We start from the raw sequence: 25284 nt of genomic DNA, 5'->3' as shown, positions 1-25284 counted from the left end.
GCATACTCTGTTTCTTTTAGAGGTTGGCAATCCTCTTTTGTGGTGGCTGCAGGGGAACAAGATACAGCACCTGGTCCCTAGCGCCAAAGACTTAAATACTTTTGTTAAGTTTGATGGCATGCAAAGAGGAGGTGAGATAGTTTGATGACATGTAAAAAGCAGGTGAGCAAGTTTGATGGCATGTAAGGGGCATGTGTGAATATCCAATTACAAGGAAGGGGCATGTGGGGATATCTGCCGGTCAGATGAGGAAACTGATGACACATGAGCAAAGGGGCACGCAGGGAGATTTGGGAAATATGCCATTAAAAACATATTTATCCTTAGTCATTCTGCATAAGAGTCATGATAAAAGATACAGAGCAGTGAAGTAAGCAATTTGCTGAATATTTTTGTGAAATTTTTTATTGTGTGGGGAGATTTTATGGGCACATGGGGATGTTTGTAGGCCATGTAAGAGGCATGTGGGGAGGCCATACCATGTATCTTCCCATGTGACAGAAAACCTAGCTTTATTCCTGTAGAGATAAATGCAATCCAGCAAGTTGTTAAAATGTGATAGGTTGCAATATCTGTAACATCCCACTGACATGGCATCAAAATACAGCGATACTCCTAGTAACTGTAATACAATACAGAGAGAGGATAGCATTCCACCATATTTCAAATCCCACTATGACCAAGTCTGTTGTATTCAGCAAACAGAAAGGTAATAGGCTAACAAGACAGATGAATAAATACCAAGCTAAAAGCAGCTGAAACTCCAATCACAAAATGGCAAACGCTGAAACATTTTGTGAAAAATGCGATCCAACTATATGCTTTGAAAGTCTGTGTACATGTAAATTATACAATTTGACAATATCCTTGTGGTAACGTTGGTTACTGTGGAATATTCTAACCATTTAAGTAACAAATACTTAACCAATATTTATTTTAGTTTTGCTCGTGGCAACCTGGAAGCAGAAGGTGTTTGCACAAAACATGGTAGATTTAGTTATCCAAACAAAAAGGACTTTTATCACCTCAAGGTAAATCACGATTAATTATATAATTAGTGTATTTTCATTCCAATCTTGGTGTATATAAAAGACTACAATGAGGTTAAGAAATGTCAATTACAGTGGCATATCTATCCTCACCTTCTCTGCCTGTCTCCTGGACAGTGTAAGTTCCATCTCCAGCTGTTTAATATGCAAATCCATCTTGTTTATCTCACTCAAGTGGACCTCCTTTGTGTTGCTCATTTTGGCTTTATGTCGTAGTTGCTTTTCATTGTATTTCCTAATTTAACAGGGACACCGAAGTCAATATCATTTATAAGAAAATTCAAACAGTAATTTAATCAAAGAAATGTCCACATGGTGAGAGAGAGAGAGAGAGAGAGAGAGAGAGAGAGAGAGAGAGAGAGAGAGAGAGAGAGAGGGAAAGATGAGAGAATGAGAGAAAGAAAAAATGAGAGAAATAAAGGGAAAAAAGTGATATAAAGAATAAAGGAGGGAGAGACAAAGATAAGACCCTCATACCCTTTTGCAAAGTATCGCATGGAGCCTCGCATACAATACCTCGACAACTACTCCCCAGCTAGGATTCCATACAATACATCATACTGTATGCAGTCCTTTTGCATACAATGTTTCGTATGGGATCTCAGTCATTGCTGCAGGATACAACGGATCCTTGTGGCAGCCATGACTATCTCAAAGTCAGATGCACACATGACCGTGCATCGGATCGGAGGCAGTGGTCGAAGTGGGGCGGTATACGGGGGTATGGCATACCCCCACTTTAATCTGAAGATAAAAAAAAAAGTTTTTTTTCCCCTCAGGATGCTCTCTGATGACTCAGCAGCACATATTGTGCTTTTGTAATACCCCTGTACAACAGGGCAGTCTGGCAGGGGACGTTGATGGACAGGGGGGTGTCCGAAGGTGCGCACTATATTCACTCTTTACTTTTCCATACCCCCACTTCAAAATTTCCACTTCGACCACTGATCGGAGGTAATTTTACATGGTACACATTTTATGACATAACAAAGAAACCTTGATGAACTTTTTAACACTTTATTTGCGTGAGATATGAGATAATTAAAAAAAAAAAACCCTTTGTTGAAATTTAAAGACCCTGCTATAGGAGTTATTCCTTCCTCTCATTGAATGAGTGAGGTATGCTCCTTTTGTGATATTTAAGATTCGCACATCTCTATAAACTGAAAATACTGCACATTGGCATACTCTCGCTTGTTTTACACATACTCAAACCAGAACAATAAGGAAAACCTACATAAAGAAATTCCTACATATGTCAGGATAAATAAGGAATTTGGTACTCATGATAATTCCCTTTCTCCGAGGAAGCAGGGGACACTGCAGTCATCACATGTGGGATAGAGCTGGTGTACTAAAGGAGTTGGCACTTAAAGAAAATGCAAGCAAGCCAGTCACATCTAAAGAAAATTTAGATGTGGCTGGCTCCTCCCCCCTCTATCCCCACCCAGACCCCAGTATTAGAAAAACTGTGTCCAAGAGAGGAAGAAACGGGGCATGCACCCAGAGAAGGAGGAGAGAAAACAGCAGAACAATCGGTGTATAGAATAAGAAACAGTCAACATTAAACACCGTACACAATCTAATAAGCAAACAAGGCAAAATGCAATATGGCAGGAAGATTAGTGCTGGGAGCGTGTGCAGTGATCCCAGCTGCCTCGGAGATAGGGAATTATCGGTGAGTACCAAATTCCTTATTTCGCCTACATGCAGCAGGGAACACTGCAGTCATCACTTGTGGGAAGAAATACAAAGCATCATTCCCGGGAGGGCAAGTGCTGTGATAACTGCAACACTGCTCTGCCAAAAGACGCCTCCGCACTGGCCAGCTACAGAAGCATAACGGTCTTCCAGGTCACATACTTCAGATCGAAAGACTCCAGAGGTTCAAAACATTCAGATTTGAAGAAATTCAGAACCAAGTTCAAATGCCATGGTTCTGTGGGTGAAACAAAGGGAGATTGAAGGCGAAGGACCCCTTTTACAAATGTTTGAAACTCAGGCAGCAATGCCAGACGGCGATGAAAAAACACAGATAATGCAGAAACCTGTACTTTTAGAGAACCTAGATGAAAACTCCAAAAGACGAGGAAGTGCAAATACCGTTTTGGGGAAGCCTTTTGCCTCGTACCAAGTGATAAAAGATTTCCAAATACGGTGATAATGTGAAGAAGTCACATCTTTCCTCATTTTAAGCATCATTTGTTACCACAAAGGATGGAATACTGTGTATTTTTTAGCAAGTCGGCCTCAACAGTCAAGCCGTCAAAAACGCAGACGATCTAAGTCTGGGTAGATGAACGGTCCTTGTTTCAGGAGGTCATGTCGAAGAGGTAGCTGCCACGGTCTGTCTGCTTGTAGAAGTCTGAGATCTGAATACCATGCTCGACGGGGCCAGTCCGGAGCGAAGAGGATCACTGAAACGGACTATGTTTTTAGCTGTCTAATTACCCTTGGAATGAGTGGGAACGGAGAAAATATGTAAACCAGGTCGTAATGCCAAGCATTTGACAGGGCGTCAGCCAACACCACCGCCGAGTCCAGGGACCTGGTGCAGTGTAAGGGAGGCTTGTGATTCAGTCTGGAAGCCATCAGGTCTATCTGAGGGGTTCCCCAAGGAAGAGTCAGTTGTTGGAAAATCTCCGGATTGAGGGACCATTCTCCCGGGTGAAAATCCTGGCGACGGAGATAATCTGCCTGCCAGTTCTCCACTCCCGGGATGAACACTGCTGAGAAATTGAGTAAGCCTTAGCCCACTCCAATATCATCCGGAACTCGTTCATGGCTGCAGGACTCTTCATGCCCCCTTGGTGATTTATGTATGCAACAGCCGTCGCATTGTCTGACTGGATCCTAATCAACCAACCCCCGAAGAAGATGGTGTGCTTGAAGCAGAGTCAATCGGATGGCTATTAGTTCCAGTATGGGTAATCTCGATTCCTGGGGAGACCATGTCCCCTGAAATGTATGGTTGAGGGTCACCGCGACCCAACCTCGTAAACTGGCGTCTGTGGTAACCATGGTCCATGAGCATGGTCTGAAACTGTATCCCTGGAGAAGGTGAGGTGTATGAAGCCACCATCTCAGGGAATTGCAAGCTTTCTTTAACAGCACAATCTTCTTGTGAATCTGAAGGTGAGACCCCGACCACTGGGACAGCATGAACTCCTGAAAAGTCAGAGAGTAAAAGCGACCATATGGGAGAATTCGAAAGCTGCTACCATCATTCCCAACAGACAAGTGCATAGGTGAACCGAAACTCTGTGAGGTAGTAGGACCTTGTCACGCTGGCAGTAGCACCAGCTGGAGTGTAACGGAGGCTAGGTGCCTTGATGTAAGGATTTTGCATAGACAACAGAAGGGAGGGATTTAATTGGATAAAAGAAAACCACTTTTAATAAAGATACTGCGATACATAAGATGAACTGTGGCACAAAGGTAATACTGAAGATATGAATTAACCAGAGTCAATGATATATAAAACTTATTGTAAAGTTCGTAGTGGATGGATAACGAGGTTGAAAACTGAAGATGACTTGAAGTGTAGATCTGAAGAATAAACGTAAACTTGAATAGTTGATTTGAAGGATTTACTTGAGATGATTGAATTGAAGATTGAATGGTTGAACAATTGGATGATTGGACGATTGGGTGATTGGACAATTGGATGATTGGATGATTGGATGATTGGATAGTTGATTTGAAGGATTTACTTGAAGAGATGATTGAATTGAAGATTGAATGATTGAATGAAAGATTGTATGATTGAATGGTTGGATGATTGGAAGATTGGATGGTTGATAGGATGAATCCGGGAAGTATTGCAGCAGGCCTGAGTAGCTGTGACCAGGCAGAGTTTCAGTGGAAGTAACCATCAGGTGAGGAAAGGGTGATCCCCTTTGGGGGGCTAACCTTGTCCGGACCGTAGCGGCAGCCGGGTTCTGCAGGTGGATGGTCTTCACAGCAGGCGAGCAGGAGTGGATTCAGTCTGGAGATAGCTGACAGGCAGCAGCACTTTCAGCAGGAGCGAGAGTCAGATGCCTAGGTTGGAATCCTTAAATAATGAGGTAATTTTAATTTGTAGGCAACCGGGTTGATGATCTGCATGATTGGAAAAGGACCGATGAACCGCGGTGCAAACTTCATTGAGGGGACCCGAAGGCGAAGATTCCATGTGGACAGCCATACCTTATCACCTACTTTTAAATTTGGAACTGCTCTTCTTCTATCTGCAAATTTTTTGTACCTTTGAGAGGCGCTGACCAAGGATTTCCTGACCTTTCTCCAATGGTGACGCAGTTGCTGGAGAGTCGAGGTTACCGCTGGCACAGATGTCGAAGGAAGCCACTGGAAATAAGGAACCTTGGGATGGAAGCCATAGTTAATAAAGAAAGGAGTAGAAGAAGCAGACGAGTGATACTGATTGTTATGGCCAAACTCGGCCCATGGCAATACCTCAACCCAATCATCTTGAGAAGAGGACACATGTAAACGTAAAAATGTTTCTACATCCTGATTGACTCTTTCCGTTTAGCCATTAGATTGTGGATGATAGGCTGTACTAAAGTTGAGTTGAATCTTGAGGACTTTACACAATGCTCTCCAGAATTTGGCCACAAACTGAACCCCTCGATCGGACACATTCTCTTCGGGTAGTCCATGGACTCTGAAGATCTCTTTTATAAACAAATCAGCAAGCTTGAGAGCTGAAGGTTACCCCTTCAGAGGTATGAACTGCGCCATTTTTGAGAATCGATCGATAACCACCCATATGATACTATAACCATTTGAGGATGGTAGATCTGTGATGAAGTCCATCGACAAATGAGTCCACGGTCCCCGTGGGAACGAGAGTGGCCTCAATGGACCTATTGGCGCTATATTAGATGACTTATGTTGGGCACAATGAGGACAGGATGCAATATACTCTTGCACATCCTTTTTTAAAGCAGGCCACCAATATTTTCGGGACAATAATTCATAGGTCTTTTGAACCCCTGGGTGCCCGGAGAATTTTGAATCGTGGGCCCACCGCAAGACTTGACTCCTTGAATTAGGTCTGACAATCGTTTTGCCTGGAGGCACCGATACATGCACTGTGGTAGCAGCAAAAGCACTTGGATCCAGAATTGGACTTCCTTCAAAGGATCTGGACTCCTCCTCTGTTTCCCATGACCTAGTAAGAGCATGTGCTTTGCGGTTCTTTACTCCTGGAGAGAAAGACAACTTATAATTAAATCTGGCAAAGAATAATGCCCATCTGGCCTGCCGAGGATTAAGACATTGTGCATTTTTTACATAAAGCTAATTTTTATGATCGGTAACAACATTAATAATATGAACTGCCCCCTCCAATAAATAACGCCATTCTTCTAGTGCCATCTTGATGGCCAATAATTCCTGATCCCCTATGGCATAATTTTGTTCAGCTGATGAGAATCTTTTAGAGAAAAACCCACAGGGGTGTAACTGTCCATTACTCTTTGCCTGTTAAAGTACAGCTCCTACACCGATGGAAGAGGCGTCAACCTCCAATGTAAAAGGCAAAGTGATGTCTGGTTTGGCCAGCACTGGTGCTGTGATGAATTTTTTCTTGAGAGTGATAAAAGCCTTGGAAGCTTCAGGATTCCATTTAGAGGGTTTGGCACCTTTACAAGTGAGCGCAGTGATGGGGGCAACAATTGTAGAAAATACTTTTATAAATTTTCTGTAATAGTTCACAAATCCGAGGAACCTTTGGACCCCTCGGAGAGTATGAGGCTGAGGCCATGACTGAATTGCCTCTACTTTGGCTGGATCCATTTCTAGACCAGAGCCTGACACGATATATTCCAGGAAGGGTATAGAAGGCACCTCGAAAATGCATTTCTCCAACTTACAGAAGAGAAGATTTTTTCTAAGGCGTGACAGTACCTCTCTGATGAGTTCTTGATGCTCCTGACGACTGTTGGAAAATATAAGAATATCGTCGATATAAACCACAACATGTTTATACAGAAGGTCTCTAAATAGCTCATTCATATAGGACTGGAAAACTGCGGGGGCATTACTCAACACAAAAGGCATAACGAGATACTCATAATGTCCATCTCTAGTATTGAAGGCAGTTTTCCATTCATCTCCTTCCCGGATGCGGATAAGATTGTAGGCTCCGCGTAGATCTAGCTTAGTAAAGATGGTGGCTCCCTTAATATGATAGAACAATTCTGTAATAAGTGGCAGTGGGTAACGACTCTTAATGGTGATTTCATTCAGGCCATGGTAATCGATACAAGGCCACAACCCTCCATCCTTTTTCTTAACGAAGAAAAACCCAACCCCAGCAGGAGAGGATGAAGGACGAATGAACCCTTTGGCAAGGTTTTCTTTTATGTACTCTGACATTGCTTGTGTCTCTGGCACGGACAATGGGTACACGTATGGCCTCATGGAGGATTTTTGCCTGGTAGCAATTCGATGGGACAGTCTCATGGATGATGAGGAGGAGATCAGTAGCTTTCTTGCAGAATACGTCAGCAAAGTCTCTATATGAGGTAGGTAACCCTTGACGGGATGGTGTCATCGTTTTAAGGCAGGACTTGGTGCAGGATGCACCCCACGCCAAGACCTGGGACGAGGCCCAATCGATACTAGGGTTATGGGCACGTAACCAGGGGAGGCCCAAAACAATTGGGTATGTTGACTTGGGTATGACAAGAAACTGTATTTTTTCTACATGCAACAGACCAATTTGTAGGGTTAAAGGTTGGGTTTGCAAAGTAACAGTCTTACCTAATATATGACTCCCATCCACAGCTGTTAGATATACTGGACGCTGAAGGGGAACAGTAGGTAATTGCCAACGTTTGACGACATCAGCCGTGATGAAACTTTCCGCTGCTCCTGAGTCCAGGAGTGCTGGTTAATGTTGGAGCTGTTGTTTGACTTGTAGTGATACTTGAAAAATACAGTCTTTAGTATTTGGAGAGGTAGTAACAACTCCTAACCTGCCCTCTCTCTTACAGGTTAGGTTCTGGCATTTCCCGGTCTCTTGGGACAAGAATCCACGGAATGCTGAGGATCAGCACAATAGAGACAGAGATGTTCATCATGCCGACGTCTTCGTTCGGCTGTGGACAACTTGAAACGGTTAACGTGCATAGGTTCTTCCGTCGGTAGTGGAGGAGTTTTGGGTATAGGTAGATGTCGACTAGAAGATGCTCGACTTTGCTCTTGATGTCTCTCTCTGAGTCTTAGGTTGATCTTAGTGCATAAGGAGATTAGATCCTCCAACTTGGAAGGCAGGTCTCTAGCCGCTAGTTCGTCTTTAAATTTGTCGGCGAGGCCATTTAGGAAGGCTCCGAGGAAAGCCTCCTTGTTCCATGCTAGCTCAGCTGCCAGAATTTTAAACTGGATAAGGTATTGACCCACTGTTCTGGAACCTTGACGTAGGCGTAGTATCTCAGTGGCAGCAGAACTAATTCGACCTGGCTCATCGAAGATAATTTTACTGATAAATCGAGCATAGTCTGACAGCAGTGGATCTGCTTTTTCCCATAAGGGAGATGCCCAATTGAGGGCTGGGCCAGTAAGTAGCAATATCACATAGGCAAAATACGAGGATTGGAGTTCAAAATGAATTTTGCATTGATTTATGAAACCCCTACAGTTTTTGGGATTGCCGTTGAATTTGGTTGGAGTAGATAACTGGAGATGAGCTGTGACTCCTGTCATTGAAACTATGGGTCTGGGCGATGGTGCTGGAGTAGGAGTTGACCCTTGATTCAAAGTGGTCTGTATATTGTCCAGTCTTTTAGACAGGTCCTGGAGGGCATGAAAGACCTGCTCCTGGGCAGATCCTGGTGATCCAGGCGGGCCGCAAGTTGTTGAACAGGGGCAGTTCCTCGCTCCTGACCTGATGCTGGATCCATGGAGTCAGTACAAACTGTCACGCTAGCAGTAGCACTAGCTGGAGTGTAACGGAGGCTAGGTGCCGTGATGTAAGGTTTTTGCAAAGACGACAGAAGGGAGGGATGCAATTGGATAAAAGAAAACCAGTTTTAATAAAGATACTGCGATACAGAAGATGAACTGTGGCACAAAGGTAATACTGAAGATATTAAATAACCAGAGTCAATGATATATAAAACTTATTGTAAAGTTCGTAGTGGATGGATAACGAGGTTGAAACCTGAAGATGACTTAAAGTGTAGATTTGAAGAATAAACGTAAACTTGAATAGTTGATTTGAAGGATTTACTTGAAGAGATGATTAAATTGAAGATTGAATGATTGAATGAAAGATTGTATGATTGAATGGTTGGATGATTGGAAGATTGGATGGTTAATAGGATGAATCCGGGAAGTATTGCAGCAGGCCTGAGTAGCTGTGACCAGGGAGAGTTGCAGTGGAAGTAACCGTCAGGTGAGGAAAGGCTGATCCCCTTTGGGGGGCTAACCTTGTCTGGACCGTAGAGGCGGCAGCAGGGTTCTGCAGGTGGATGGTCTTCACAGCAGGCGAGCAGGAGTGGATTCAGTCTGGAGATAGCTGACAGGCAGCAGCCTAGCGAAAGGACATCGTTGTACTGACTGACTGTTTGGCCCAGCTGGTCAGTATTTAAAAGGTGAGCTGCACTGTAATTGGCTGAAGGTAATTGGTAGTGCAGCCTGGTTGGAGAAACCAACAAGATGGCCACCGTCAGGGAAGGCGACAGGTTTCAGAACCAGGAAGTGTGTGCAGTACACTCCAGGCAGCGTGTCCAGCAAGGCCCAGGCAGAGTTCACAGCATCAGTGTGGGAGGCATGGGTGGCAGACATGGTGGTCGTGACAGACCTGATGGACCTTTTTCTGTAAGGCCTAAATCCATTGGAAGAAAAATCCTTTCTTCAACTGTGTCGAAAAACTGGCACAAGAATTGAATCGTTTGGGTCGGTAGTAACTGTGATTTTTTTTTATTCAGTATCCAACCGTTCTGGACCAGGAACCGGCATGTGGGTAAGAGCATTTTCCACAAGCTGTTCGCAACACGGGGCCTTGAGAAGCAGATGGTCTAGATATGGGATAATGATTATCGCCTGGAGATGAAGCTCTGAGATCATGCAGGCCATTATTTTGGTAAAAACCCTGGGAGCTGACTTCAGGCCAAAAGGGAGAGCTCTGAATTGGAAATGGTGATCCTGATTAGCAAACCTCAGAAATTTTTGATGAGGCTCCCAAATGGGGACGTGTAAATATGCATCCTTTATGTCTAAGGAGGATAGCATGAATTCTCCTGCTTCCAAGGATGCCGCCACCAATCAGATGGACTCCATCTTGAATTTGTAGTAGAGGATGTGTTTGGATTTAAATTTAGGATAGGTCGAACAGAGCCATCTGGTTTTGGAACTACAAAAAGACTAGAATAATAACCCTGGCCTTGTTGCTGAGTTGGCACCGGAATAATTACTTCTGCAGTCAATAGTTCTTGAATTGCACCGCATTGTCCGCGATTCGGCGGTTACAGAGAGAGATAGGAAAGAACCTTGGTGGGGGCAGTACAGAAAACTCCAGTCTGTAACCTTGGGAAATAATCTGGAGTGTCACAAACCCCAGTAAACACCCCTATCTGAGACCACGTTCGTTACCTTCCCGAAGGTCTGCGCTGCGTTAGGTCCTTGGTCGGTACTAGTGCTTGGAGCGATGTCCCCTGTGTGCCGCGGGTGACCGGCGATGTCCCTTGTCGCCGACATGTTGACATGCCGGCTCCGGACGGCGTGGATGCCGCCATGACACCTCTGCTCACCTGACCAGGTTGACCAATCCAGCTGACCAGCAGCCTGACCCCTGACCCACGCACACCTGCACAGTGAGCAGGTGTGTCTGTCTCTCCCCAGCATTGATTGGTGCTGCGCCTGGCAGCCAATCACAATCCGGCAAGGGGGATATAACTCAGGCCCTGTGCCTTCATTCCTCACCTTGAACAATTGCTTTATCTGCTCCAGAGTTCTCCTGTGTTCAGAGGAAGTTCCCAAGGCTCCAGGATATCCAGGCTCACCTGTGTCCTTGTCTCCAGCGTTTCCCCAGCTGCTATTACTTACCTGGTTCTTTCCATCTCCAGAAGACTCCTGCGATACCATCCCTGCAGTCGAGTATCAGGTGCCCCGCTGAGCACCTCTCTGGCTTCTAAGCCAGCTATCACCATCAGAGACTTATACCATCCTGTCCTGATACTGTCGACAAGTCCCCGTCAACACCTGGAATTGAATTGTCCTGATGACGGGTACATACCTGAAACGCCGTTGACAAGTGCCATTAAAGGTTTTTGATGTTTCACTAAGTCCCGGAGTGACACTCTCTCTCTCTATATATATATATATATATATATATATATGTCCAATTCGTGTCTGGCACTCCTGTAGCCGTTGTAGTTTCAAATGCCGGGTGCCTCCAAGGTAGATAAATATAGGCAGGGATATCGTGGCACTCTCGGACTTAATCAAATAAATACACTGTTACAGTGTTTCTTTCAACGTTTCGGTCCTTTTATTTTATAAGACCTTCATCAGGAATACAGATAAGATACAGAGTCACCATATTTATACTAAACCAAACTAACAAAAAAAGTGTCTATCAGGAGCGGCCGCCCACTTCCGGCAAGCGCGTGACGTGTGGATAGGGAGGTCCTCCCTGTACTATGACGTCCATTGCCTTGGAGCCCGGCTCGCAAAAGAAAAGTGTGTATGTGCGTGGTTACCATCACCATGGCAACCATAAAAACAAATGAGACAGAGTCCTGCAAAAACAATATAGGAAATATTCACAATTTCATCATAGTAAAGTTCATGCTTATACTTTCAAAGATATAGCATATTAAATACCCATCTAGGGGATCAAAGAACATAATCACGTACATTGACATTAAATGACAGAACCTAAATACAAAAAAACCTTTTGTTCAGAGGAAGCTGGTGAAAGATAGATACTCATTAAGTCCATATGGTTGGACCGTATTGAGCTGCGCTATCCATTTTGCCTCAATTCTTAGAAGTTGTAGATCCCTGTCACCCCCTCGTATATTGGGAGGGACGTGGTCTATCATCTTATATTTAAGCTGGGCTAGACTGTGACCCATCTGCTTAAAATGTTTAGCCACCGGCTGATCTACTTGTTTTCCTGCTAGGATCTGTCTGATCGCACTTCTGTGCTGACCCATTCTTTCTTTAAAAAGGCGGCTAGTTTTGCCGACATAGAATTTGGAGCATGGGCATCTAATAAAATAGATCACGTATTGGCTATTACATGTGAGTACATGTTTAATGTTAATTTTTCTCCCGCTGTGTGGATGAAAAAAATGATCCCCCGATTCCATATGTGCACAAGTAGCACAGCCAAGACATTTGTATACACCTGGTTTGCGATTTAAAAAACCTGTTTCTGTTTTCTTTTTAAAGTTTGAGATGTTAGTGTGTACAATCTGGTCTTTTATATTTCTACCTCTGCGGTAACATGGCATTAGGGTTTTACTTTTAAGTGAGGTAAGGTGTTGGTCTTGTTGGATTATTGGCCAAAAATGCTTAGCTGTCCCCACCAAAATGTCACTGGCGGTATTATATGTACTGACAAAGATAATAGAATTATCAATTTTTGTGTCTCCAGTACCCTCTGCGGGGGGTGGGGGTCGTTTCGGTTGTTCCAGGGCTTTATTCATTGCTAATATAAGAGCCTTATTAGCGTAACCTTTACTGAGAAATTTTTTTCTCATTTTCTCCATTTGTATTTTTTCATCCACTACATTACTACATATCCTATGAACCCTTAAAAATTGGGAGTATGGTAACCCCTTCTTCTGGGCTGGAGGATGGAAGCTGGATGAATTTAAAAGTGTGTTTACATCTGTAGGCTTTGTATATAAGGATGTCTCAAGCTTGTTACCAATTTTAGTTACAGATACATCTAAAAAGTGCACTGTATCCATTTGAATTTCATACGTAAATTTAATATTGGGGTCTAGCTGGTTCACACTCAACATCATTAGGTCAAACTCATCTTTGGTTCCCACCCAAATGATGAACAGGTCATCAATAAAACGTGTAAAGAAATGTATTTTTTTAGCATATTCTGGATTCCCAAAAAACAATACATTTTCCACATGAAACATGAAAGAATTGGCGTACGCTGGCGCTACGCAGCTACCCATCGCGCAGCCTTGTTGTTGTTTAAAAAACATATTATCAAACAAGAAGTAGTTTCTGTCCAGCGCCAATTCTAACAGATCAATAAAAAACGGGATATGAGGACCAGAATAGTAATCATTGTCAGTTATCAAATCTCTCACTGACTGTAAGCCCTTCGCAATGGTATATTGGTATACAAGCTTACCACATCTGCCGTGCATAGGAAGGCGTTCTCAGGTAGGTCACCTAATCCATACAGCTTCTCCAGAAAGGTATTTGTGTCTTTAAGGTAAGTGTTCTCTTTCTGTACTGCTGGCTGAAGAAAAAAGTCCAAATACTTGGAGACCTCATAGAAGACGGAGTCCCTTGCCGACACGATAGGTCTACCCGGTGGGTCGACACTATTTTTGTGCAGCTTTGGAATCGTATAAAAAATAGGGATTACTGGATTCTTCTTCAAAAGCGCATCCGCTGTTTCAATTGTAATCCACTGGTGCATTACTCCTTGTTGTAGTAGGTTTGACAATTCCGTCGAATAATTCTCCGTGGGGTCTTTTAACAGCTTAGTGTAGATTTCCACATCCTCCAGCTGTCTCATAGCTTCTTTTCTATATTTGGAAAAGTCCTGAATAACCAGAGCCCCACCTTTGTCAGCTGGTCTCAGAATGACATCGGTGTACCCCGCCAGTTGTTGCAATGCTTTGGATTCCTCTAAGGTGAGGTTGGCTTGATGATGGGGAAGGGAATCAAGTTTTTTAACTTGATATGTTAAGGCATTTGTGAAAGTCTTAATGGCAATGTTACTTGAGGGGGGATCAAATACACTGCGTTTTTTGACAGGGTTTGAAGGCATCGTATTGGGAACAACTGGTCTTGCATTGAAATATTCTTTAAGTCTGAGCTGTCGACTGAATAAGTTGACATCAACCAATGATTCAAACATGCGTGGTTTGTTTGTGGGCACAAAACTGAGTCCTTTCTGCAACACTCTCATCTCTACAGGTGTAAAATTCCTAGTAGACAGATTGTATATGTTCATCTCCTCAGAGGCTTCGCTTTTTGCTTGCCTCTCACATTGCCTGCCACGGCGCGTCCTTTTCCTTTTGTTTCTCCAAGCTGCGCCCGTGTACGTACCCCTAAAGGGGGGCGACCAGAGGAGGTGGATGGTTGGTTGTCTGTGTCGCTATTTGTAGACTGTGCTCCACTTGACTGTTCAGTGTCCAGCTAAGCATTTTTGGCCAATAATCCAACAAGACCAACACCTTACCTCACTTAAAAGTAAAACCCTAATGCCATGTTACCGCAGAGGTAGAAATATAAAAGACCAGATTGTACACACTAACATCTCAAACTTTAAAAAGAAAACAGAAACAGGTTTTTTAAATCGCAAACCAGGTGTATACAAATGTCTTGGCTGTGCTACTTGTGCACATATGGAATCGGGGGATCATTTTTTTCATCCACACAGCGGGAGAAAAATTAACATTAAACATGTACTCACATGTAATAGCCAATACGTGATCTATTTTATTAGATGCCCATGCTCCAAATTCTATGTCGGCAAAACTAGCCGCCTTTTTAAAGAAAGAATGGGTCAGCACAGAAGTGCGATCAGACAGATCCTAGCAGGAAAACAAGTAGATCAGCCGGTGGCTAAACATTTTAAGCAGATGGGTCACAGTCTAGCCCAGCTTAAATATAAGATGATAGACCACGTCCCTCCCAATATACGAGGGGGTGACAGGGATCTACAACTTCTAAGAATTGAGGCAAAATGGATAGCGCAGCTCAATACGGTCCAACCATATGGACTTAATGAGTATCTATCTTTCACCAGCTTCCTCTGAACAAAAGGTTTTTTTGTATTTAGGTTCTGTCATTTAATGTCAATGTACGTGATTATGTTCTTTGATCCCCTAGATGGGTATTTAATATGCTATATCTTTGAAAGTATAAGCATGAACTTTACTATGATGAAATTGTGAATATTTCCTATATTGTTTTTGCAGGACTCTGTCTCATTTGTTTTTATGGTTGCCATGGTGATGGTAACCACGCACATACACACTTTTCTTTTGCGAGCCGGGCTCCAAGGCAATGGACGTCATAGTACAGGGAGGACCTCCCTATCCACACGTCACGCGCTTGCCGGAAGTGGGCGGCCGCTCCTGATAGACACTTTTTTTGTTAGTTTGGTTTAGTATAAATATGGTGACTCTGTATCTTATCTGTATTCCTGATGAAGGTCTTATAAAATAAAAGGACCGAAACGTTGAAAGAAACACTGTAACAGTGTATTTATTTGATTAAGTCCGAGAGTGCCACGATATCCCTGCCTATATATATATATATATATATATATATATATATATATAGCAACTCCAGATGCGAGCACCCACGGACTTGAAAAAACGGCAACCACAGACAAGGTATCTGCAAGCTTTCGGGCCTTTATTAGCCCTTCGTCAGGCAACACACACATCATCCTGTGTTGCCTGACGAAGGGCTAATAAAGGCCCGAAAGCTTGCAGATACCTTGTCTGTGGTTGCCGTTTTTTCAAGTCCGTGGGTGCTCGCATCTGGAGTTGCTGTAAGTTATAATTGCTGGAAGCACCGCGGCAGTTGCTGTGTTGAGGAGGGTGCCGGTCTATTGGACTCTGCTATATATATATATATATATATATATATATATATATATATATATTCGGGGTGCGGCGGCACTCAGTCAAAGAAGAAACAGCGGTACAGCCTTTAAGACGCCAACGTTTCAATATTTAATCATATTTTCGTCAGGGCAGCAATAACATGTAAAAAACTCACCATACTTATAGTGCAGACCATCACCAGATCCTCCCTCGAGGCAGACGCCGACGCAGTCGGAGTCGCCAGCGGAAGTCATCACCCTGTGATACAACCACCACTATCTTGGTTACTGGAAACAAAGCATAGGAATCAATATCCAAGTACTGGCAAAAACATTTACATAGAAAAAACGGAGCAACTGCAACGCAAGAATAATGCATAGAAAACGTACAGTTTGTAGAAACAATTTATAAAAAGCAATGAAGGCCCATAGTCTCATTCAGTCCTTTTGGACTCAATGTATCAAGTAGGTAAATCCATTTGGATTCTTTTTGAAGCAAGCATTTAGATCTGTTCCCTCCACGGGAAGAGGGAGGGACATGATCTATAATGATATGCTTCAATGCCGTAGGGGAGTGTCCGGCTTCAGCATAATGCCTAGCAACAGGCTGTGTACTGTTGCCAGACAACACAGCGGCACGGATTGCCTGTCTGTGTTGCGCCATTCTAGTTTTGAATTGGCAATCGGTTTTACCGATATAATATCTGCCACACGGGCAGATCAAGGCATAAACAACAAAGCATGAGGAACAAGTTAACCGATGATGAATTTTAAAGGATTTGGGCAAGAAAGGATGTTTAATGGAATTGCCTGTGAGCATATAGCCACAGGTCGTGCAGCCAGTACATTTCACACATCCAGGTTTAGGGGTCCCCCAAAAACCCGATGACATCTGTTTGCCCATACCCGTTACATCAGTATGTACGAGGTGGTCCCTCAGATTCCTCCCTCTAGAGTAACTTGTCATGATCCTTTTCTTGTTAAGGGCAGTGAGGTTAGGGTCTGATGTTATGATAGGCCAATATTGTTTCACTGCCTGTCTGGCCAATCCACTGGAGGTATTATAACGGGATGGCCAGATTAGTGTGTTGGCATGATTAGTTTTGGCTTTCTTCACTAAAGTACTGGCTCTAGTTTTATTCATAACCTTATATTTAGTGGCCAAAAGGTCGGCTCTGTCATACCCTCTCACTGCAAATTTGTCAATCATTAAATCAAGTTGCCGATTGGCTTCAGCATCTTCATTGCAAATTCTCCTAATCCTTAAGAATTGTGATAAGGGCAAGCCCTTTTGTACTGGCAGAGGGTGAAAACTCGAAGGGGGTAGGAGAATGTTGCGATCTGTAGGTTTGACGTACAGAGTAGTTTTAAGCATGTTGTTACTTTTTTCAATTCTAACATCAAGAAAATCGATCATAGATGGTGAAGCTTTATAGGTCAATTTGACAGGACTGTCACTAAGGTTATGCTGACAAATGATATGCTCCAGTGTATCACCACCACCACGCCAAATGAGAATCATGTCATCGATGAACCTGGAGTAGTATATTATATCACGTGAGATGGTCTCAGAGGAGTAAAAAATATCACGCTCAATGCTAATCATATAGGCATTGGCATAGGCTGGTGCTACCGATGCCCCCATTGCGCACCCAGCCAATTGAAGATAAAAGCTCTCATCATAGAAAAAATAATTTTTGGTGAGAACCATCTCTAATAATCCGCAAAAAAAATCAATGTCAGGTCCTGTATAGACAGGATTGTCTAGAATCAACTGGCGAGTGGCAGCAATGCCCTGGGCATGAGGAATGCAAGTATATAGTGAGCATACATCAATACTTGATAATAAGCAATCGGAAGGAATATCTTGCAACCTGTCAAGATCCAATAATAAAGCGGTAGTATCCTGTAGTAAATGGCAGGAGCCCTGGACACAAGGCTGTAAATAAGTGTCCAGGTACATAGAGACAACATGGAAAATTGACCCCCTGGCAGAGATGATGGGTCTGCCAGGGGGATCCACCAAACTCTTGTGTACCTTGGGTAAGGTATAAAACAGGGGGGACCACCTCGTACATACTGATGTAACGGGTATGGGCAAACAGATGTCATCGGGTTTTTGGGGGACCCCTAAACCTGGATGTGTGAAATGTACTGGCTGCACGACCTGTGGCTATATGCTCACAGGCAATTCCATTAAACATCCTTTCTTGCCCAAATCCTTTAAAATTCATCATCGGTTAACTTGTTTCTCATGCTTTGTTGTTTATGCCTTGATCTGCCCGTGTGGCAGATATTATATCGGTAAAACCGATTGCCAATTCAAAACTAGAATGGCGCAACACAGACAGGCAATCCGTGCCGCTGTGTTGTCTGGCAACAGTACACAGCCTGTTGCTAGGCATTATGCTGAAGCCGGACACTCCCCTACGGCATTGAAGCATATCATTATAGATCATGTCCCTCCCTCTTCCCGTGGAGGGAACAGATCTAAATGCTTGCTTCAAAAAGAATCCAAATGGATTTACCTACTTGATACATTGAGTCCAAAAGGACTGAATGAGACTATGGGCCTTCATTGCTTTTTATAAATTGTTTCTACAAACTGTACGTTTTCTATGCATTATTCTTGCGTTGCAGTTGCTCCGTTTTTTCTATGTAAATGTTTTTGCCAGTACTTGGATATTGATTCCTATGCTTTGTTTCCAGTAAACAAGATGGTGGTGGTTGTATCACAGGGTGATGACTTCCGCTGGCGACTCCGACTGCGTCGGCGTCTGCCTCGAGGGAGGATCTGGTGATGGTCTGCACTATAAGTATGGTGAGTTTTTTACATGTTATTGCTGCCCTGACGAAAATATGATTAAATATTGAAACGTTGGCGTCTTAAAGGCTGTACCGCTGTTTCTTCTTTAACTGAGTGCCGCCGCACCCCGAATATATACAGGACCCCTGCATGCTTTGCATTAGGTGTTCTATCGGAAGGCACCAGGACCGTTATCATTTGTATGCAGTGAGTGCCAGAATCAATGCTATTGTATTGTGGAGGTGTGACGCTGTGCTGCATCTATCACATTCATTCAGGCACCCTGGTGTATTTTACACTGTTAGTGGACGGGCTGTTTCTGGATCAAGTATCGATATTCTTGTTTCCTTGGATGTGTCAAGCAGGACACTGTGGTTTTAATTGGTGATTATCCCCATCTACGCTACAGGATGGAACAAGCATCAGAAAGGGTCACATTGGAAGTGGGCGACACGTTGACATTTTCTGATGTCGACGCTACGGGCATAGTCTACACGCAAAAAGTGTTTGAGACTTCTGATAACATCCCGTTATCAGATTTGTTCAGAGATTGGACTAAACTCAAAAGGAGAGAGACAGACTTTTTTTACCACGGGGCTACTTTATCGGAATATTTTACCTCTAAGAAAATTCCACGCGGTTTCCGCATAAAGAACATCCCGACCATTGGACGAAATAATGTGTTGTTCTGTAAACGCTGGTGCGCAATCCTAAACAAGTGCTCCCTAGATCTCCTATTACTAGTTATTGAGGAGTCTACTAGGGAGCTCAATGTGACGAAAGAAAATTATCTACTTTTGAAGATCAGCACAAACAAGCGTTTATTGATGACTCGAGCTGTGATTGGCTGCAAAAGCTACAAAACCAAGTAGACAGCTACAAAAAAGAGTTAATCAAGTATAAACGTGAAAAATACAACAAAGTTAACCATGACTACGAAACACACAACGTCTATGGCTGGTTGACGGGAGGCACAGATACCTCCAACAGAAATTCCTTCTCACGCAGACCGCGTCGTGGCAATAGATTCGATACCTCAAACGAATCCGGTACATCTGCCAGCGAAGGAGAGAAGAATCCGAGAAGAGCCAAGAAAGCTCCCATCCCTTTAGCCATCCGCACCCGGGCTCAACTAAAATTACCCGACGGCACACCCGCAGAGGAGGCCAGTGGAAGCGGCTCAAAGGGACACAAACCCCCGGCAAGGGGCAAGAGGAGCTGATTTTTAACTTATCCTCCACACCCCTGACTCAGGTTGAGACCAATCTGCTCAGTAAAGGATTGAATTATGTCCCCACGACCTCTTATGACCCTTTTCTATGGAAAATAGAAACTTTTAAACTAAACAGGCAACTAAAATTGCAAGAATTCTTTAAGGATCGCATGACACCAGCAAATGTCAATCCAATACCACAGGAATTACAAAAATTAAAGAAGAAGTCATCTTTTGACCCTCCAGTCAATAATGCATCTATCAAATCGTTCTCACGTTTGATAGAAAATTCCTTAAATACCACTGAAGCTGTATCCAACAAACATCATTCTAACCTTACGCCCGCTGAATGGAAAGCCCTCAAGAGTCTGGAAAAAAGAGAGGACATTATAATTCGGGCATCAGATAAAGGTGGCTCTATAGTCATTCAAAACACCGTTGACTATAAGCGGGAGATAGAGAGACAACTTACTGATTTCAACACCTACAAACGGCTGTCTGGAGACCCTACGGCTACTTTCAAGCGGGATCTGGACTGTTACCTCCAGAATGCTGTCCAGAATGGCATTATAAATGCTGATATCCAGAAGCTGTTATTGACCGAACATCCCACCAGACCCCTGTTATATACCTTACCCAAGGTACACAAGAGTTTGGTGGATCCCCCTGGCAGACCCATCATCTCTGCCAGGGGGTAAATTTTCCATGTTGTCTCTATGTACCTGGACACTTATTTACAGCCTTGTGTCCAGGGCTCCTGCCATTTACTACAGGATACTACCGCTTTATTATTGGATCTTGACAGGTTGCAAGAAATTCCTTCCGATTGCTTATTATCAAGTATTGATGTATGCTCACTATATACTTGCATTCCTCATGCCCAGGGCATTGCTGCCACTCGCCAGTTGATTCTAGACAATCCTGTCTATACAGGACCTGACATTGATTTTATTTGCGGATTATTAGAGATGGTTCTCACCAAAAATAATTTTTTCTATGATGGGAGCTTTTATCTTCAATTGGCTGATTGCGCAATGGGGGCATCGGTAGCACCAGCCTATGCCAATGCCTATATGATTAGCATTGAGCGTGATATTTTTTACTCCTCTGAGACCATCTCACGTGATATAATATACTACTCCAGGTTTATCGATGACATGATTCTCATTTGGCGTGGTGGTGGTGATACACTGGAGCATATCATTTGTCAGCATAACCTTAGTGACAGTCCTGTCAAATTGACCTATAAAGCTTCACCATCTATGATCGATTTTCTTGATGTTAGAATTGAAAAAAGTAACAACATGCTTAAAACTACTCTGTACGTCAAACCTACAGATCGCAACATTCTCCTACCCCCTTCGAGTTTTCACCCTCTGCCAGTACAAAAGGGCTTGCCCTTATCACAATTCTTAAGGGTTAGGAGAATTTGCAATGAAGATGCTGAAGCTAATCTGCAACTTGATTTAATGATTGACAGATTTGCAGTGAGAGGGTATGACAGAGCCGACCTTTTGGCCACTAAATATAAGGTTATGAATAAAACTAGAGCCAGTACTTTAGTGAAGAAAGCCAAAACTAATCATGCCAACACACTAATCTGGCCATCCCGTTATAATACCTCCAGTGGATTGGCCAGACAGGCAGTGAAACAATATTGGCCTATCATAACATCAGACCCTAACCTCACTGCCCTTAACAAGAAAAGGATCATGACAAGTTACTCTAGAGGGAGGAATCTGAGGGACCACCTCGTACATACTGATGTAACGGGTATGGGCAAACAGATGTCATCGGGTTTTTGGGGGACCCCTAAACCTGGATGTGTGAAATGTACTGGCTGCACGACCTGTGGCTATATGCTCACAGGCAATTCCATTAAACATCTCAGGGTGCATCAGGAATGTCATGTAATAAAATGTTATGTTGTAACAGTCACGTTACCCCATTACAGTTCTTAGGTACAGATGATCTTAGTATACGGGAAGGAGGGAATGACAGAGGAAGAATTCCCAGAACTATGGAGAGGGCAGGCAGTGTGCATGGTGGGGAGGCCTGTAGAGAGTCTATTGAAGGGGAGAGGGGAAAGAGGAAGCTAGTAAAGAATTCAAATGGGTCCTGGGGTGAAACTAATCACAATATTAGAGCCATATCTAAAAATAAACATAAATTAAAATGCTTACTGGCTAATGCAAGAAGCTTAGTGAGTAAAATCGGGGAACTTGAAACGGTGATCAGTAGGGATTACTACGACATCATTGGTATTACAGAAACATGAGTCGCATGACTGGGCATTAAACATGGAGGGATATACACTCTACAGGAAAGACAGGGAAAATAGAAGGGGCGGGGGTGTGTGCCTATATGTAAATAATAACTTAACATCATGTGAGAAAAATATGAGCACAGACCTGGAAGACGACAACTCGGAGACAGTGTGGGCAGAGATAACCGACAATAATAAGAAACCAAAAAACAAATTTATAATAGGGGTATGCTATAGACCACCAAATATAAATTAAAGGGAAGAGTCTCTTCTTTTAAACCAAATCAAACAAGCATCAAATCAGGGTCAGGTATTAATTATGGGGGATTTTAATTTACCCGACATTGATTGGGAAAACGAAACAGGTAAATCAGCAAGAAGCAATGGGTTCTTAAGCTTACTTAAAGACCAGTTTATTACACAAACGGTAGAAACTCCAACTCGTGATGAGGCGCTCTTGGACTTAGTATTAACAAATAACACAGACTTAGTTTCAAACACAAAAGTAATTGAACAATTAGGGAATAGTGATCACAATATGGTTTCACTGGAAATCAACTTCAGTAAATTACATCAAAAAGGATCTGCAAAAATACTAAACTTCAGAAAAGCGAACTTTGAATTATTCAGGGAAGCCCTAACAGGAATTGGGTGGGAAACGGTTATGGAGGGAAAAAATGCAGAGGAAATGTGGGATACTCTAAAAAAGGTGCTTGATTCACTAACTATTGAATACATTCCTAAAGTAACTAAAGGTAAATTCAACAAAAAAAAGCCACCATGGTTGGACAAAGAAGTAAGGTCAGCTATCAACAATAAAACCAGAGCCTTTAAATTCTATAAAAATAACTTGAATGAGGAGGCGTTCGCAAAATACAAAGAATCAAACAAAACTTGTAAAGGGGTAATCAAAGCAGCTAAAATATTATATGAAGAGTGCATAGCCACTGAAAGCAAAACCAACCCAAAGAAGTTTTTTAAATACATAAATAGTAAACGTTTAATTAAGGAAAACATAGGCCCACTAACTGATACTAGTGGAAAAAGTGTTACTGAGGACAAGGGAAAAGCAAAACTGTTAAATGAGTTCTTCTCATCTGTATTTACTAAGGGAGAGCAGACTGTGGAACGAACATTTACCACAAACGGGACAAATAAGCCAGATCTCATTGTGGATTTCACGCCGAAGGAAATAATACTGAAGCTAAGCAAACTCAAAACAAATAAGTCACCAGGGCCAGATGGGATTCATCCGAGGGTATTAATGGAACTAAGGGATGAACTAGCTACCCCCCTACATTATATCTTTAGCAAGTCACTATCGTCAGGTATAGTACCAAAAGATTGGAGAATAGCAGAGGTAGTGCCAATATTCAAAAAAGGAAAAAAGGAAGATCCCGCTAATTACAGACCCGTTAGTTTAACATCAATTGTGGGTAAACTATTTGAAGGATTTTTAAGGGATGGTATCCAGGAATATTTAGATCATCACCGTCTACTCAGTACTAACCAACATGGGTTCGTGAAAAATCGTTCATGCCAAACTAATCTACTAGGGTTCTATGAAGAGGTTAGCAAAAACCTCGATAATGGAAATGCTGTAGATGTGATTTTCCTAGATTTCGCTAAAGCATTTGATACTGTCCCACACAAGAGATTGATTAATAAAATGGAGAACCTAGGATTGGGTGAAAATATCTGCAGATGGGTAGGGAATTGGCTATGTAATAGAGAACAAAGAGTGGTTGTGAATGGTGCCGTATCAGATATGATACCGGTACTAAGTGGAGTGCCCCAGGGTTCGGTTTTGGGGCCCATTTTGTTTAACATTTTTATTAACGATATTGGGATAGGGTTACTCAGCAATGTATCCATCTTTGCGGACGATACAAAACTTAGCAAAGTCATCAAATCACCAGAAGATGTCACCATGCTTCAAAATGATCTTGCAATTCTAGATGAGTGGGCAAAAAAATGGAAGATGAGGTTCAATGTAGATAAATGTAAGGTTATGCACCTTGGGAGACACAACCAGTGTGCAAGTTACAACCTTAGCGGAGAGGAACTGGGTAATTCCATACTTGAAAAGGATCTAGGAGTCCAAATAGACAGCAATCTAGGATGTAGTGCCCATTGTAATGTAGCTACAAAAAAGGCCAACAAAATTCTGGCATGTATTAAGAGGGGAATGGAAACTAGGGACTCAAGGGTAATTATGCCACTATATAAAGCATTGGTGAGACCTCACCTAGAGTACGGAGTACAGTTCTGGGCCCCACACTATAAAAAGGACATCATAGAATTAGAAAAAGTCCAAAGGCGTGCAACAAAGCTTATTAGGGGAATGGAGAATTTAAGCTACGGGGAGAGATTAAGCAATTTGGGACTATTTACATTAGAAAAGAGACGTTTAAGGGGGGACATGCTCAACATGTACAAGTATATCAAGGGCCAATATAAGGAACTGTCACACACCCTATTTTCTACTAGAAAGGAATCTAGGACGCGAGGGCATGAGTATAGATTAGAAGAAAAAAGATTTAATTCAGCTAGTAGAAAGAATTTCTTTACGGTCAGAACAGTCAAACTCTGGAACTCTCTTCCCAGAGAGGTGGTAACTGCTGGCTCATTAAATGCGTTCAAGGCAAAGTTGGACAAACATTTACTGGAGAAAAACATCCATGGGTACAAATAAGAAATATAATTTGTCTGTAAAATACCAGAACCTACCAAATCAGCAATGGATATCTATACCAGGTTGAACTAGATGGACGCAAGTCTTTTTTCAGCCTTACCTACTATGTAACTATGTAACATCCTTTCTTGCCCAAATCCTTTAAAATTCATCATCGGTTAACTTGTTCCTCATGCTTTGTTGTTTATGCCTTGATCTGCCCGTGTGGCAGATATTATATCGGTAAAACCGATTGCCAATTCAAAACTAGAATGGCGCAACACAGACAGGCAATCCGTGCCGCTGTGTTGTCTGGCAACAGTACACAGCCTGTTGCTAGGCATTATGCTGAAGCCGGACACTCCCCTACGGCATTGAAGCATATCATTATAGATCATGTCCCTCCCTCTTCCCGTGGAGGGAACAGATCTAAATGCTTGCTTCAAAAAGAATCCAAATGGATTTACCTACTTGATACATTGAGTCCAAAAGGACTGAAT

At 42.8% G+C, this 25284-nt stretch overlaps 1 protein-coding gene across 5 annotated transcripts in view; it reads right to left on the bottom strand.

Annotated features, from left to right (window-relative positions):
* CCDC30 (coiled-coil domain containing 30) overlaps positions 1 to 25284 on the bottom strand; it is a 502866-nt gene that overhangs the window by 22814 nt on the left and 454768 nt on the right. For all 5 annotated transcript variants that reach the window (XM_083162765.1, XM_083162761.1, XM_083162762.1 and 2 more), the window contains one exon: positions 1143 to 1284. In XM_083162765.1, the coding sequence (XP_083018891.1) occupies positions 1143 to 1284 (142 nt within the window). The remainder of the gene's footprint in view (positions 1 to 1142; positions 1285 to 25284) is intronic.

The sequence above is a fragment of the Crinia signifera genome, chromosome 19, assembly GCF_055691185.1.
Source record: "Crinia signifera chromosome 19, ASM5569118v1, whole genome shotgun sequence".
NCBI classification, from domain to species: Eukaryota; Metazoa; Chordata; class Amphibia; order Anura; family Myobatrachidae; genus Crinia; species Crinia signifera.
This window is presented reverse-complemented; position numbering and strand designations above follow the sequence as displayed.